The following is a 15,883-nucleotide window of genomic DNA, read 5'->3' as shown; positions in this document are numbered from 1 at the left end:
GAGTTACAATTCTAATTTATTGTTTTGTTTTAATACAATTGATTAATACAACTTAGTGGAGAAATAAAGTTAATGCATAATTTATAGGGAGAAGCTATAAAGATTTCAGTTTTATATTATATGAGTTAAATGTGAAAATTAATTGTTTTAATATAATTTTTTTCTTTTTGTTAAAATTGCATTTCCAAGTGGACCAATAAGGAGAGACTGAAACTCTACTTTTATATATATGATTAGATGTGAAGTAAAAATAAATTTGGCTTGAACTCCTCATCTTATAAGCGTAACAAAGACTCTAGAGTATGCATGTAACCTAAATGTGTTAGTATCACTTACAAGCAAACTGGCCATGAGGCCAAGCAAATGAAGTACACATGCTTGTGGGTTTAAATCCATTATATATTTAAATTAAATATAATGGATTGGTTCGAAAAAAAATATATATATATAATGGATTTAACCCCATTTAATTTTAATCGACCGTTTGATGAAAATATAATTCAAGTAGTCTAGTGGTAAGGGTGTATTCTCTATTCTGTACCTAATAGGTAAACAGTTTGAATTCCCAACCTCTGTCTTCATTGTCTTTTTCAAGAACTTAAAAATAATAGTCCTTATTATTATTTTTCTTTTTGCTTCGGGCCTTCCAATTCCCCGTGGATTAAAAAAAAGATTAGTTGGAAATTAGTCGAAAATTGTCAAAATTTGAGTCGATTTTTTTTTCAAAAATTCCGTGATTATTGGAAATTCGTCAAAAATTTTAATTCTCTAATTTTTGATATGTTTAGTTTTTTTTCTTAAAAAAAAGTGGTCACTATATAGTTATATATTTTTTGTTAAATACAAAAGTCGTCAGAAGTTACAAAACTCATCTACATCGACTAAACATATTAATGAAATGAAATGGAATAAAGTGTATTCCTAATACATCAAGAAAAGTGTAGACGTGAGTAGTAAAGAAAAGATTATAATCCAAAGAATATTCCGTTTTGGACTTGCCTTGTCTTGGGTTTGGCCTACAAGAAAAGTTTTACTTAAGACGTATATGGTCTCAAAACCCATAAAAGACTTCATCTCTTCCTTTCTTATTGTAATCCTATGTAGTCTTCCAAAGTAATCACCAACCTAATCCAAACGTTTCGTATTCGTATTCGATTTTTTCCCTTATATTCTGACTTTACGTTTACATACTCTAATTGCTAAGCCGTTGGAAACCTTTCAACATATTAAATCCTCAAAAGGGAGATTTTTCTCGACCAATTGTGGTTTGCTATTTCAAAAAAAAAAAATTGTGGTTTGCTATTTTCTTATTAATATATACGTCTTCTGGTTTTTTATTAGTCATCCACTAAAAAAAAGACATCCGTTATATATTATTAAAGTTTGCAGGTGAATAAATGACGGAACAGTTGCTGCTTCATGGAACTCTTGAAGTGAAGATCTACAGGATCGATAAGTTGCATCAACGTTCAAGATTTAATTTATGCGGCAAGGTAACCTCTGAATATTATTAGTGTAATATTTTTCTACCGAAAAGATGCAATATACAGTAGAACCTCTATAAATTAATAAGGTCGGGACCATGAAATTTTATTAATTTAAAGAGGTTTTAATTTATCGATAAATTAATAAAATATTAATTATGAAGAGATTTTTAATTTTCATAATTTTGAAAATTATGTATTACAAAATAAGATACTTTTGTTATCATTCATATTTTTAAAAAAATTTCTTAATTTATTATCTTGTCTATTGTAATTGCTAAGTTTAGAGTTTAGGTAAAAATGATAGATGTTAGAAGTTTAGAGTTTAGAAGAAATTTCTACTAGTATCATTCATGGTAATGATGAAGTTGAATAAGATATTGCGGTAATTTTAAAACCAGTTACATATAAAGAAGCAATTATCTCATTTAGAACTCTTCGTAATTTTTGGATGTGATTTGAGAATACGACAATGAAAGATATTAGAGATGAGCTCCAATAAGAATGCAAATTCAAGAATATGCAAACAACAATAGAGTCATATTTCAGTATTTCACTAGATTTTCTTAGATATATATATATATATATATTAATATTATTTGATTATTAATTTATGATATTGATGGGACTATATTTTTACATAGGATTTCCAAAAAAAATATTATCTTATTAATTTATCGAAATGTGTCATTTTTTACACCGGCCCAATTCGGGACCGGAAAAATTTATTAATTTATAGCGAGTATTAATTTAAAGAGTATTAATTTATAGAGGTTCTACTGTATCAGGAATTTAAGGAATAAGAAATATTAGACGAAGGTTACTTACTTAACTTGTAAAAATGATTCATAGGGGAACAAGGAACCGACGGGTAAAAGGACTCAATCCCAAATAAAGAGACTAACAGACTCATGCACAAATTTGTTTGGAGGACATCTCTACGCAACTGTTGACCTAGACAGGTCAAGGGTTGCTCGAACCATGATGAGACGTCATCCTAGATGGTTACAATCCTTTTATATCTACACTGCACATTCAATCTCTAAAATCGTATTCACGGTTAAAGAAGATGAACCAGTCAGTGCAAGTTTGATCGGTCGAGCTTATTTACCTGTCACCGAAGTCATCACCGGACAACCTATAGACCGATGGCTTGATATCTTAGACGAGAACCGGAGACCAATCCAAGGAGATGCCAAAATCCATGTCCGTGTGAAGTTCACTCACGTGACACAGGACGTGAATTGGAACAAAGGAATCATATTACCTTCTTTCAAGGGAGTTCCTAACGCGTATTTCAACCAAAGAGAAGGTTGCAAAGTTACTCTTTACCAAGACGCTCACGTTCTTAGCGAATACCCTGATATTACTCTCGCGGGAGGACAAGTGATTTATAAGCATCATCGTTGTTGGGAAGAGATCTTCGATGCGATATGGGATGCAAAACATTTGATATACATAGCTGGTTGGTCAGTATACACCAACGTAACATTGATCAGGGATCCTAAACAATCTAGACAGGGAGGGAACCTGAAGTTAGGGGAATTGCTGAAGAAGAAAGCGGACGAAAACGTGACCGTTCTGATGCTTGTGTGGGACGATAGAACGTCTAACGAAGTGTTTAGGAGAGACGGTTTGATGATGACTCATGATCAAGAAACTTACAATTACTTCAAGAACACGAAAGTGCGTTGCGTTCTCTGTCCGCGGAATCCGGATAATGGTGAGAGCATTGTGCAAGGGTTCGAAGTCGCTACCATGTTTTCTCACCATCAAAAAACGATTGTGGTGGACGGTGAAGTGGACGGGTCAAGAACCAAGAGAAGGATAGTGAGTTTTCTTGGAGGGATTGATCTTTGTGATGGGAGATACGACACTGTGGAGCATCCTTTGTTTGGTACTTTGAATGGTGTTCATGCTAATGACTTTCACCAGCCAAACTTTGATGGCGCTTCAATTAGAAAAGGCGGTCCACGTGAGCCATGGCACGATATTCACTGCAAGGTGGATGGTCCTGCCGCGTGGGATGTTTTATACAATTTTGAGCAGAGGTGGATGAAACAAGGTACTAAAACTGAATAATTAGGCTTCAATGGTTTTTTATTTGTGTTTAATTTTTTTTTTTTTTTTTTTTTTTGCATCTACCTTATAACATTTATAACTTTAAGCATTTTTCTCCTAAATGTAAATGCTAATTAACGGGAAGAAAAAATTTGTTTGAATTTGGCGTTTACATTTTTTTAAATGGTAACCCTAAACAAAATTCATTAAATCATTGATTCATTAGAAACTAATTTTGTGTGTTTACAGGTAGTGGTAGAAGGTACCTTATCTCGATGACACAACTCGCAGAGATCACTGTTCCACCACTTCCAATTGTACAACCAGACAATGAAGAAGGTTGGACAGTTCAAGTTTTCCGGTCAATAGATAATGGTGCAGTTGAAGGGTTTCCTGAGGATCCACGTGAAGCTTCAAGTGTAGGACTTATAAGCGGGAAAGATAACGTGATAGAAAGAAGCATACAAGACGCGTACGTTAATGCCATAAGGAGAGCCAAGCACTTCATCTACATAGAGAACCAATATTTTCTTGGAAGCTCATTTGGATGGAACTCTAGAGACATTAATTTGAATGAGATCAATGCATTACAACTCATTCCCAAAGAAATTTCTCTCAAAATCGTGAGCAAGATTGAGGCAGGTGAGAGGTTTGCCGCGTATATCGTGATACCGTTATGGCCTGAAGGCAAACCTGGTTCTGCTTCGGTTCAAGCAATACTAGACTGGCAAAGAAGAACAATGGAGATGATGTATACAGATATCATCATTGCTCTTAGCAAGAAAGGTTTAGATGCAAACCCTAGAGACTACCTATCATTTTTCTGCCTTGGGAACCGGGAAGTTGGCAAAGCCGGTGAATACTTGCCTCCGGAGAAACCAGAGCCGAATTCTGATTACGCAAGAGCTCAAGAATCTCGTCGGTTCATGATCTATGTTCACTCTAAAATAATGATTGGTATGTCAAAATCTTTCTTCCATGACTTATCATATTTATTTCGCTTAAGGAAATGTAGTGTTTATAAGAAGTAAGAACAATCAAAAGCTCTTAACATGGTTCTTATTTCTATGTAGTTGATGATGAATACATAATAATAGGATCAGCCAATATAAACCAAAGGTCTATGGATGGAGGGCGAGACTCAGAGATTGCAATGGGAGCATACCAACCTAGCCATCTACTATCTACCAATAATATGAGGCCGACGGGTCAAGTGTTTAGCTTTAGGATATCACTATGGCTCGAACACTTACGGATCATAACTAACGCGTTTCAGTGTCCGGAAAGCGAAGAGTGTATAAGAATGGTAAATGCAAAGGCAGACGAGCTATGGGGATTATACTCAGCACAAGAGTACCCTCGAGATCAGGATTTGCCGGGGCATTTGCTTAGTTATCCAATTAGCATTGGTAGCAACGGGGAAGTAACAAATCTTGCTGGGACTGAGTTCTTTCCTGATACTAACGCAAAGGTTGTAGGCGAAAAATCTAATTATCTTCCTCCAATCCTCACTTCTTAGGTGATATATATAACACTTTTATTGTATACTCTTAGAATGTGTTTTTTCGATTTATAGCTATGTTGTGCATGCATGCCCTGTATAAATAAGTTACAACATCATTGTAGATAATCATTCGAAAACCACGAGGTACACCTATTTAACAAAAGAAATCCAAAATTCCAAACCAACAGTATAATAAGAAATATAATCAAACATTATATTGTTGGAATGGAGCTATTTGCTGGATTTGAGCTTCCACAACTTATTCAACATTATATGTTGTCAAAATATAATTAACCATATATGAGTTAATATAGTGAAACACTCAACTTGTTGCATATACAATAGTTCTCTTAATTTTCGTAATCCTAAGAGCATCATTACTGGGAGATACTCTCACTATTACTCTTATAAGTGGGACCCAAAAACAAAATAAAAAAATTCATTATTTGGTCTAATAAGAAAAGTATCGTGCCTTCTATTACTTGGAGAAGTAACCGTTCTCAACAAATATCAACAGATGTTGACTTTTAATTGGTTATAATTAATTGTGATTAAAATAATTTTTTTTCTTTTTTTTAAAGAATCGTTCAGAACGGTGCTGAAGTAATGATGGTCTAAGACATCAAATTAGGAGAAAAGAACTCTCATAGTGTTGTCATGATCGAAAATTTTAGCCAGATTGCATTTCACTCTTAATTTCTCTTAATATGGAATCACTAATTGAGTTTTGCCCAACAAAGAAAAAGGAATCACTTTGAAAATTTAATTATTTTGATAAATCTTATTTTTACTAGAATTTATTTTAAACTGGTCAAGTTTCAAAAATTAGCTATTAAATAATCTTGAAAGACGAATCATCAACATGTAGTAGTAGCTTAATAATATACACACATGTACATTGCAGTTTGAATTTGGTTTGTCAAAGAAGTTGTCATATGGATTATTGAACCCTTTTCATCCACTTGTGGTTTTAAATGTCCAACAACCCTTCTTGCAGAATCAAGTGTTACATATCAAATTTAGATGAGTTAAGAAAATATTAAATCCAAATAGTTTACAACTTAGAGGCTTATAATAGTGATTATGTCCAAATTGACTTTAATTTGAATCTAGTAGGCTAGTACTATACTTGTAGATCATTCAATTAACCTTTTTGATTAAAACATATATGGATAAACACCGAAGGAAAACTCTTCACACTTTTCATTTGATCAATAATTGAGATGCGACACAACACAACTTATCTATTTCGGTATTTCCCATTGCCGACACAAAATATCCATATATCATATTCACTCATTAATGTTTATTGTTCTTTATATATATATATATATATATATATATATATATATATATATGGATTTTAAAAGACTAAAATACGTCCATACCATAATGCCACCTTCATTCTAGTCAAATTGATTAACGAAAACTCAGTTGTCTTTTCTTTTTTTTTTTTTTTAAGTTTAGCCGTATCATAAACATGGTTAAAAATAAATAATCTATAAACAATTACTAAAAAATGAAGAATTTAGTTTAGCCGTTTCATAAAATATGGTTAACAATGAATAATTTATAAATAATTAATAATTAATAAATAATCTTTTTAATAAGAAAGAAGCTCCACACGCTCTCGGCTCGATGGGGCGTCTCTTCGCAGCTCAAACTCCAATCGGTAACATTATCTCGATCTTGGTTCTCTTGTTGGTCCAAAACTAGTTTTTTTTTGGAAAAAAAATACTCAGTTACACGAATTATTGTTCAATACATGGCCACACATCCCAACTTTACAATTGTATTGCCAACTACACGAAGTATATGTATTGCATGGTCACATATATCAACTATATGATGACATGTGCTCAACATCACAACCATCTTATTCCGGTACACCGTTCATCAGAATCCGGGTTGACCAGTATTGACCGGCGTTGACCGATGTTGACCAATAAAAATATGCAATTTTTTTTGGTTTTTAATATTAGAAACCAAAAAAAAAAATTAGCTGAATTATTTAGGAATCATTTATAGTGTTTTATAATGTAAAACATATATGGATCCAAAATAAAGATATATTGTATATAATTCCATTAATTTAGTCTTATGATATTCATAGTTATCTTTTTCAATTTCAAAACTTAACTAAAATTGAAATAAAATTCATTCATAAGATAGTAAAACTTAAATTCAAACCAGATAATCTTGTTATAATAAATCAAATAAGAAAACTATTTATTTTAACTTTATTAATTTAAAAACATCAACTTCTTACTTAATTTATCTAAATATAAAATTAATATTATTTATATTCTCAACCACAAAAAATATTTCTACAACAAAAATACTTAGAACCAAACCCAATACATATCAAAATCATTAGAATTATTGAAAAATGTTAAATACTCATGGTAAAATAAAAATTTTAATATCTGAAAAAATTATTAATGATTTTTCATTTCACTTTTATTAATTTTTGCAATATAAAAATATATTATATATCTATTAATTCATCCAGTCTTATAATAGTTAGTTTTTTTCCTATTGCAATCAAAAACATTATATTATTTGATTTATTTAAATACAATGTTTTTTGTTATTTAATAAATGAAATATATTTGATTGTAAACAACAAAAACACACAATATTTATTTTTAATATATAGAAGATCCAAAAAATTGAGTTTGCAAAACAATATATTTGACTGTAGAAATATTAATATATACATATATAATTAATATATATATATATATAAATTCAAAATAATTATTAATAATTTTTATTTAACTATTAGTTTAGCTTCAAAATTAAAATTACTAATTATAAGAGTGAATACATTAAAGATGTAAACAATATTGTTTTCTGGTTTCTAATATTAAAAATAAAAAAATTTGCATATTTTTATTGGTCAATATCGGTCAACGCCGGTCAATACTGGTCAATCTCGGATTCTGATAAACGGTGTACCGGAATAAGATGGTTGTGATGTTGAGCACATGTCATCATATAGTTGGTATATGTGACCATGCAATACATATACTTTGTGTAGTTGGCGATATATTTTTAAAATTGAGATATGTGGCTATGTATTGAACAATAATTCGTGTAGCTGAGTATCTTTTTTCCTTTTTTTTTCCTATTCTATTAGCTTTATTGTACGGCTCTATTTTAGTATTTTAGGTTCCACAACAGGTCCTAAGTCCAGCCAAGCTCTACCAAACCTTTTTGTACATACTTTTTCTTTTGTTGATTAATAAATTTAACATTTTAACAAAAAAAATTACTAAATAATTTAGTGGTATAATATTTAGTTTAGCCGTTTCATGAAACTTTTTTTATAATAATCTTTAGTTTTCCCGTTTCATAAAACTAGGGTTAATTAAAAATATATATATATATATATATATATATATATATTTTTTTTTTTTTTTGTAATGTCAACACAGCTGTTGTAAAAACGAAAGTATTATAATACAAATTTCCTATTAGCTGGGTAGACGCTAAATTCTATTCGAACATCCGATTAACGTTTAACGAATTTGTAGATATCTATAATACTCCCAAATTGTTTTAATATCCAAATCCACCAACCAACGAAAAAAGGAACAAAACAATGTCCTCTCTTACACTCGAGAGGAGAAGGATTACTTAGCTTTGATATTCTCAGTATCACAATTGGCTACCACATGCACGAATCTCTCTTTTCTTTTCTGTAAAGAAAAAAATATATATAAAAAAAAAAAGCAAAAACTTAAACTTTTTGGAATAAATTAAAGTAATAATGCTTTTAAATCATATTTTCAACCAACAATATTTTATTTTTGGATAATATATATATATAACCATTATTTATTTTTCTAATTTATAAAACTATTTAATAATGAAAAAGGGAATTTTCGAGTTAGTAAAATCAGATTAGTTAAAAAAAATTTCTCCTAAATATGGTCCCAAACTTTAAACTTTAATTAATTAATTTATTCAAGTACAATTAATAAAGCATAAGTAACAGACAATTTTCTCTGTGAAATTAAAATAATAATAATAAAAAAGGGAATATTTCTATTCCTTCTTTTTTGGGAGTTGCAGAACCACCACACACACACACACACACACGCATAAACAAAAAAGAAGAAGAAGACGAACCCAGAAAAAAAGCAAAAAAAAAGGTCGAATAAAAAAGAAGAAGAAGAAAAGATTTGAGATTTAGCTGCAGGGGAGGTGGTTGAACAAAACCCTAATCCCAATCTGCCCCGAATATGCCATTTTTGAGGTTATTTTCTCTGTTTTTTCTCATCTCCAAAAAGTGATTTTTTTTTTTTTTTTTTTTTGGATTTCAGTGCTTAGATTATTAAGGGAATAATGGAATTTGGGTATTTTGAAAAATTGCAGGATTGTGAGACTTCTCCTACCAGGAATAAGGGTCTTGATAAGAAGATCTCTAATTTGGTTGTTGTAGATGCATCTCCGTGAAATTATTCCCTCTTGGATCTACCAGTTCTTTGGTTGCATGGGGTGAGTGAGGATCTTTCTTTCTCCTCAATTCTTTTGTGTGTTCTTCTAATTCAAAGTCTCAGTCTTTTTTTTTTTGTTTTGTTTTGGAAGCCTTGTCTGTGTGACTGAGAAATGAAGAGGAATCTTATGAAACTGGAGTGTAAAATTTTGGACTTTAAATTCTAAACTTTTATATGTTTTATAAGTTAAATTGTAGGTTAGGTTTGCTTTCTATATAGCTACCCTATTGCTTATGTGGATATATTTATGGTTATTGCTTGCATTTTAAGCCAAAAATGGTATCAAATCAAAGCATCTCTCAGGTTTTAGTTTTGCTCTAGATTTTTTGTATCATGCTTGAAACCAATTGCTTTGAGTGTCTTTAATATCAATACCTATTTTTTGAGATCATCAAAGAAACTTTACTTCATAATCTTAAGAGTATATATAGGAACTTTCCTGTGCCCCTTTCTCTTCATTGTTTTTGATCTCTCTTTCTGTAGAATCTATGGTTGTATGTGCAATTAGTCTTCCAAGTGAAATTCCTTAATTTTTGCATTTTTTTTACTTTTGAGAACAGATTTTCGCACTTTGTCTGCAATCCTCTAGTCAAATCCTTCTCACTGGCATTTTTTTTGTTTTGTGGTTTTGCAACAGTACAGAGGTTGTTTTGGATGCTGCAATAAACCACCGCTTATAGTTGCAGTGGATGAGCCGTCTAAAGGGTTAAGGATTCAAGGTCGTTTAGTGAAGAAGCCAAGTGTATCAGACGGCTTCTGGAGCACAAGCACCTGCGAGATGGACAACAGCACACTTCAGTCACAGAGAAGCATTTCTTCTATCAGCTTCACTAACAACACTTCTACTTCTGCAAGTACAAGCAACCCCTCAGAATTTGTAAACAACGGTGAGTTGTATATTTCCACACATTGTTGTTATTAATGATCCTTACTCGCCTTACTTGAGCACCATTTCAAGCTAAAAATTTCGTCTTACTTATTCAACTTTCAATCTATCTACTTATGGTATTAGCTTACTCATACTGATGGTTACTTTTATGTAAGTGGGTGTTGGCTTATAATATTGTTTATATTCATTTATTCTTAATCAGTGGAAGATTCCTCATTCATGATTGACTTTCGAGAAGTACATTTGGAGGCACATTTCTCTAGGATTTACTTTGTATTTGTTGTTTCAACGAAAAAACTTTCGTCTCATGAATACGTAGATGTTAGCTACTGATGAATCTCTATCAAACCTACTTTGAATTTAACCTCACCTGTGCATAATAAGCTTCCTGACAGTGGATCTATGCTACAAATTTAAATAATATTTCTTCCACTTTTTTTGCGTATTGGTATGTTTTGGCTTGCATCTTCAGATATTAGTTCTTTGGCTTTCAGATTGCTTTGTTTTACTACTTCATGATGCTTTGCTCTGTTTACTCATATTTTGGTTCTTCACTGCTGTTATTTTCTCTAAAAAAGTTTGTCTCTGTTCTTTCCTCTTGTTTAGGATTGAACCACTGGAACCAAACTAGGCAACAGTGGCTTGCAAATGGAACTTCTCAAAAAAAGGCCAAACTTCGAGAACCTACAATAAGGTTGGTGAAACTTGTTGTTTTTGTTTTCTCTTCTGCATTTGCATTTGATTGCAATACTAATGTGCTCTAACAGATTACAAGTTTGAGATAGTTTGGATTGTCTTTCTCCTTTTTAAAAATCATTTGCTCTATTTCATGTCCTATGTTGTGCAGTTAATTTGTATACATTTTGTATGTATAAGAAACATGCATAAATAAGCTTCCAATTATTTCATGACTTCAGTTGTGAGCTCTATCAGTACTACCATCAATAGTTTTCTCACTTTCCATCAATATCTTTGTAATCTTTTTGGTAAAAGCAAAGGCACAACGAATTTCTCATCTTCGTAACATAGTAGTTAAACTTCTAAACCCAAGTGTAGGATATTCTTAATACAAAAAGTTCATGGATCCATGAGTAAAAATTGTGTGACACCATTCATTTGAAATTTTCTTCGAGTTTGCTACCATCAATAAAATTTGCATCAGCAAGTCATCCAAAGACAGCGCTTGAAAGCTTGTTACAAGAATAGTGTCTTGAGATCTATTCTACCTTGTTACAAGAACAGTGTCTTGAGATTGATTTCTTCTCTCTATAGTCCTTTAGGCTCTTAGATTATAGAAGTCATGAGGTTTTCACAGTTTTCTATGTCAGAGAGTTTACGATGATTTGAAGTGCAGTTGTGTAGATACTCTCTAGCCTTTTGGTCATGAATGTTTGTTTCATTCTTTGTGAGTTAATAACTCGTTTTCTGCAGTTAAGAGTTAACTTCAATATCAAACTTTGTGAGTTAATAACTCGTTTTTCTGCAGCTGGAATGCAACATATGAGAGCTTGTTGGGTATGAACAAGAGGTTCTCTCGTCCAATACCTCTCCCTGTAAGCAACTTTCTCAGTAGTTAATCTAGTATCTTATAAATTTGATATAAGGTTCGTTTTTCTAAATTTATGATAATTATGGCAGGAAATGGTTGATTTTCTGGTTGATGTGTGGGAGCAAGAAGGCTTGTATGATTAAGTTGCAAACTCTTGAAACTTAATTAGTTTCTCATCTTTTTTTATTAATTATGTGTGTAATCAAAAGAAGAAAAAACAAATTTCCAGAACTTGGATTTTTAGACTTTAGCTTCCTGAAAGTAAAAACTCTCAAGGAACATTTCGAAAACACGATTTTAGACCCCCTTTTTTTTTGTTTGTTTGGTCTTTGTGTAATAGTCAATTTATTACGTCGATTTTTATTACACTCGGAATTGTAATACTATGACAAAAGTGGTTTCAGCTATTTTCTAAGCAGGTCGGTGATTACTGATTAGTATTTTCGATAGAATTGTGTTACTATACTTTTCACATGTTTTGTTGATGATAAAATCATATATATAAAAGTAGAGTTTCAATCTCTCCTTATTGGTCCACTTGGCAATGCAATTTTAACAAAAAAAAAATTATATTAAAACACAAATTTAAAACAATTAATTTTCACATTTAACTCACATAATATAAAACTGAAATCTTTATAGCTTCTCCCTATAAATTATGCATTAACTTTATTTTCCCACTAAGTTGTATTAATCAATTGTATTAAAACAAAACAATAAATTAGAATTGTAACTCTCATTTTTCTAAATGTAATTTTTCATCATTTCTCTTCCTATAAATACTCATTATCTTATTCTCTTAGTCTATCACTCTTTCATTCTCTCATCTTCTTCCACTACTCTCAAATCTCTTTTTTGTTTTGTTTTGTTTTGTTTTGTATTTTTTTTTGTTATTGTTGTTGTATGGATTATAAAAAATCAAATCAAATATCATTGTAAAAGCTTAGTTTTAGAGTTTGTATGATATGTATATCTTATATATTTATTTTAATCTTTTAAAATGTTTATCTCCATTTTCTATTTTATATGAACATCTTATAAGTCATTATTTTCATACTTCCTTACAATATTCACCACACAATAAGATCATAAAGTTGAAATGATCCATATGTAATTATCTATTATGTCTCTGGTTATCTCACATATTCATGTATCATTTTAAATAATTTATAAAGATAAATATAATATTTAAAGATCAATATAATTATCCATTTATCCATTTATAAAGACTATTTTGTTTTGTGATCCAATTGTTAAATCTGCAGAGATCAATATAATATATATATATATATATATATATTTTTTATGATTTGAGGTTTTTGAAAACAAAAAGAACATAATTAAACAATTGGTTTTTTGTGTCTTTAATCAAAATAAAAAATGATCCAATAAACAAAACATATTCAACTGGAACTTAAATATAAAAATATAATATAATTTTTAAAATATCATTTCACTAAATTCTCTAAAGATGAAACCATTAGTATGAAATCTAGCACTATAAATTAAATTGATGAGTGAAAACCAAAAAAATATTAGTTATCCTTGGGATTTTAAAAATTATTGAGATTGAAAAATTCATATAATTTTATAAGAAAACTAATTTAGTTTATCACTTAAAAAGTAATATTTTTTATTTTGAAATAGTATGTGTAAGTGTTGAGTTTATATCAACAAACAACCAAATCATGTGAATTTTGATTCAGCCACTTGGTATTCCTTTTATTTTAGGTTATAAAAAATTAAAATATTTATTTATAATTAAAGACATGTAACTCCATTTAACTCAAATGTAACTCCTATCCAATAATTGTACATTAATTCATTCCTCCTACTAACTTATTATCTTTCAAGAGAAATTATTTTTGGTTAAATTTTAATATTTTTTATTTAATTTGGTTGGCTAAACTTATATTCATATTTTGGTTAGCTAAATTAATATATTTCTCATGTAAAATTATTGTTTATAATATATTTCTCATTTCAAAGTTTAAAGCAATATATCATATATATAAAAGTAAGGTTTTGGTCTCTCCTTATTGGTTGATTTTCATTTAATGTTTTCTAATTTTTTTTTATTTTTTATTTGCTTTCTAATTGCTTTAAACAATATTTAAGATCCAATAAACACAATACATTTAACTCACACACTAACATAAAATTATAACTGAAAATAAAATAAATTATGCATTAATCATATTCTACCACTCAATTCTATTCAAACACAATAAATTACTATTGTAACTTCATAGTTCTAAATGTAACTTCCATCATTTCTTATCATATAAATAAGCATTCTCTCAATCTATCATTCTCTCATATTGACATTCTTTTACTATCTCATTTTCACATTCTCTCATTCTCTTCTACAATACCTCAAATCATTTTTCATTTTTTTTTTGTTATTTTTGATTTCTTATTTTTGTTGTATGGGTTGTAAAAAAAAAAATGAAATATCATTGTAAATTGTTAATGCTAAATTTTAATTTTAGAGACTACATGATATATATTTTACATTGTTCTTATTTTAAAAGATGTATCTCCTTTATCTAATTTGGATTATTATCTTATAAGTAATCATTCTCTCTTCCTCTCCCACCAATATCAAATGTTGTTATATCTCATATGTGTTGTAAGAGTTTGATTCTATATTTTAATTTAGAAAGTATTATATATATATATATATATATATATATATATATTACATTGTTCTATTTTTTAAAGATTCATCTCCATTATCTAATTTGGATTACCATCTTATAGTAAACATTCTCTCTTCCTTTCCTACCAATATCAAATATTGTTATATCTCATATGTGTTGTAACTTGTAAGAGTTTGATTCTATATTTTAATGTAGAAAGTATTATATATATTTAACATTGTTTTCAATTTTTATTTTATTTATATAAAAAAATATTTCTTTTATATTTCTTGCCTTTCTAATCTATTCATATTTATTTTTTAAATTTGCATAGTTAAATTTAAATTCACATATGTTGGTTTTAACAAAACAATCAACTTTATTTGAGAATTAGATGTTCCTATTCATTTTTAAACGATCAATGTTTAACATATAAGCATTTTGTCTTGCAAATCACAAGTTCCATTTCTATTGCTTAACTCCATGGTTAAACTATAATATATGTTGTCCTATTTGTAGGAATAACAACATACTTATTTAAATTATTTAAAAGAGCAGATGATTAAACGAAATAAACATTTCTCCAAATTTTATAATTCAATCAGTGAGTGTACTTATTACTTTGAAAAACTTTTACATTGAAGTTCATAAAATCATATAAAAAAACTAAAATACTATATCACTTCAAATTTGGAAGGAAACACTTGGTATTCCTTTTAAAAAAAGTCAAGACACATATAAAAATTTATTAATATTTAACTCACTTTAAAGACATTAAAGGTCATTTAACTCAAAAATAACTTCTATCCAATAATTTCATACATTCCTCCCACAAATAAAAAAATATATATATATATATATATATGTTCAAGATTGTATTTAAATATTACATAATTTTTTAGTTAGCTAAATTTATAGTCACATATATACAATATATATACATAAGAATTTATATTACTTATTAACACTATAATTCGACCCATTATTTGCTTAACTCAATATTGGTTTCAAAGCCAACTAAAGAAAAACAGAAACGATTTTATTGATATTAGACCAAAACATGGGCATACAAACATAATCACTTACACGAAAGATATTTTTTAAAAATAACTTATTATTGCAACATCAACGTATGAAGGGTTTACATAAGCAGTTAATTAAAAAATCTATAATACAATAAATGTATTAGAAACAATATCTGTCAATGATAAGATTGGATCCTCAAAAGCAAGAAACAACATCTTCATAA

At 29.3% G+C, this 15,883-nt stretch overlaps 2 protein-coding genes across 6 annotated transcripts; both read left to right on the top strand.

Annotated features, from left to right (window-relative positions):
• The first annotated feature begins 1,072 nt into the window (after positions 1 to 1,072).
• LOC104771016 (phospholipase D alpha 3) lies at positions 1,073 to 5,216 on the top strand. Of its 3 annotated transcripts, none has more exons than XM_087505014.1 (5): positions 1,073 to 1,113; positions 1,383 to 1,493; positions 2,337 to 3,549; positions 3,795 to 4,502; positions 4,619 to 5,216. In XM_087505014.1, exons 2-5 carry the CDS (start codon positions 1,398 to 1,400, stop codon positions 5,062 to 5,064), a joined length of 2,463 nt encoding a protein of 820 aa, XP_087361140.1. In that variant the 5' UTR covers positions 1,073 to 1,113; positions 1,383 to 1,397; the 3' UTR covers positions 5,065 to 5,216. The 3 variants fall into 3 exon arrangements, with proteins under 3 accessions (XP_087361140.1, XP_010493792.2, XP_010493794.2); XM_010495490.2 differs by having other exon boundaries at positions 1,073 to 1,294; positions 1,390 to 1,493; XM_010495492.2 differs by having other exon boundaries at positions 1,091 to 1,294.
• A 3,848-nt stretch (positions 5,217 to 9,064) lies between these two features.
• On the top strand, positions 9,065 to 12,399 carry LOC104771015 (uncharacterized). 3 transcript variants are annotated; one of them, XM_087505012.1, is made up of 6 exons: positions 9,065 to 9,313; positions 9,433 to 9,555; positions 10,192 to 10,441; positions 11,050 to 11,137; positions 11,930 to 11,996; positions 12,082 to 12,399. In XM_087505012.1, exons 3-6 carry the CDS (start codon positions 10,333 to 10,335, stop codon positions 12,133 to 12,135), a joined length of 318 nt encoding a protein of 105 aa, XP_087361138.1. In that variant the 5' UTR covers positions 9,065 to 9,313; positions 9,433 to 9,555; positions 10,192 to 10,332; the 3' UTR covers positions 12,136 to 12,399. The 3 variants fall into 3 exon arrangements, with proteins under 3 accessions (XP_087361138.1, XP_087361136.1, XP_087361139.1); XM_087505010.1 differs by having other exon boundaries at positions 9,067 to 9,313; positions 10,197 to 10,441; XM_087505013.1 differs by lacking the exon at positions 9,065 to 9,313 and having other exon boundaries at positions 9,553 to 9,694.
• Positions 12,400 to 15,883: the final 3,484 nt, after the last annotated feature.

This window comes from Camelina sativa, chromosome 20 (assembly GCF_030686135.1).
Source record: "Camelina sativa cultivar CO46 ecotype springtype chromosome 20, ASM3068613v1".
Taxonomy (NCBI): Eukaryota; Viridiplantae; Streptophyta; class Magnoliopsida; order Brassicales; family Brassicaceae; genus Camelina; species Camelina sativa.
The sequence above is the reverse complement of the archived record's forward strand: the minus strand, read 5'-3'. Positions and strand labels throughout refer to the sequence as shown.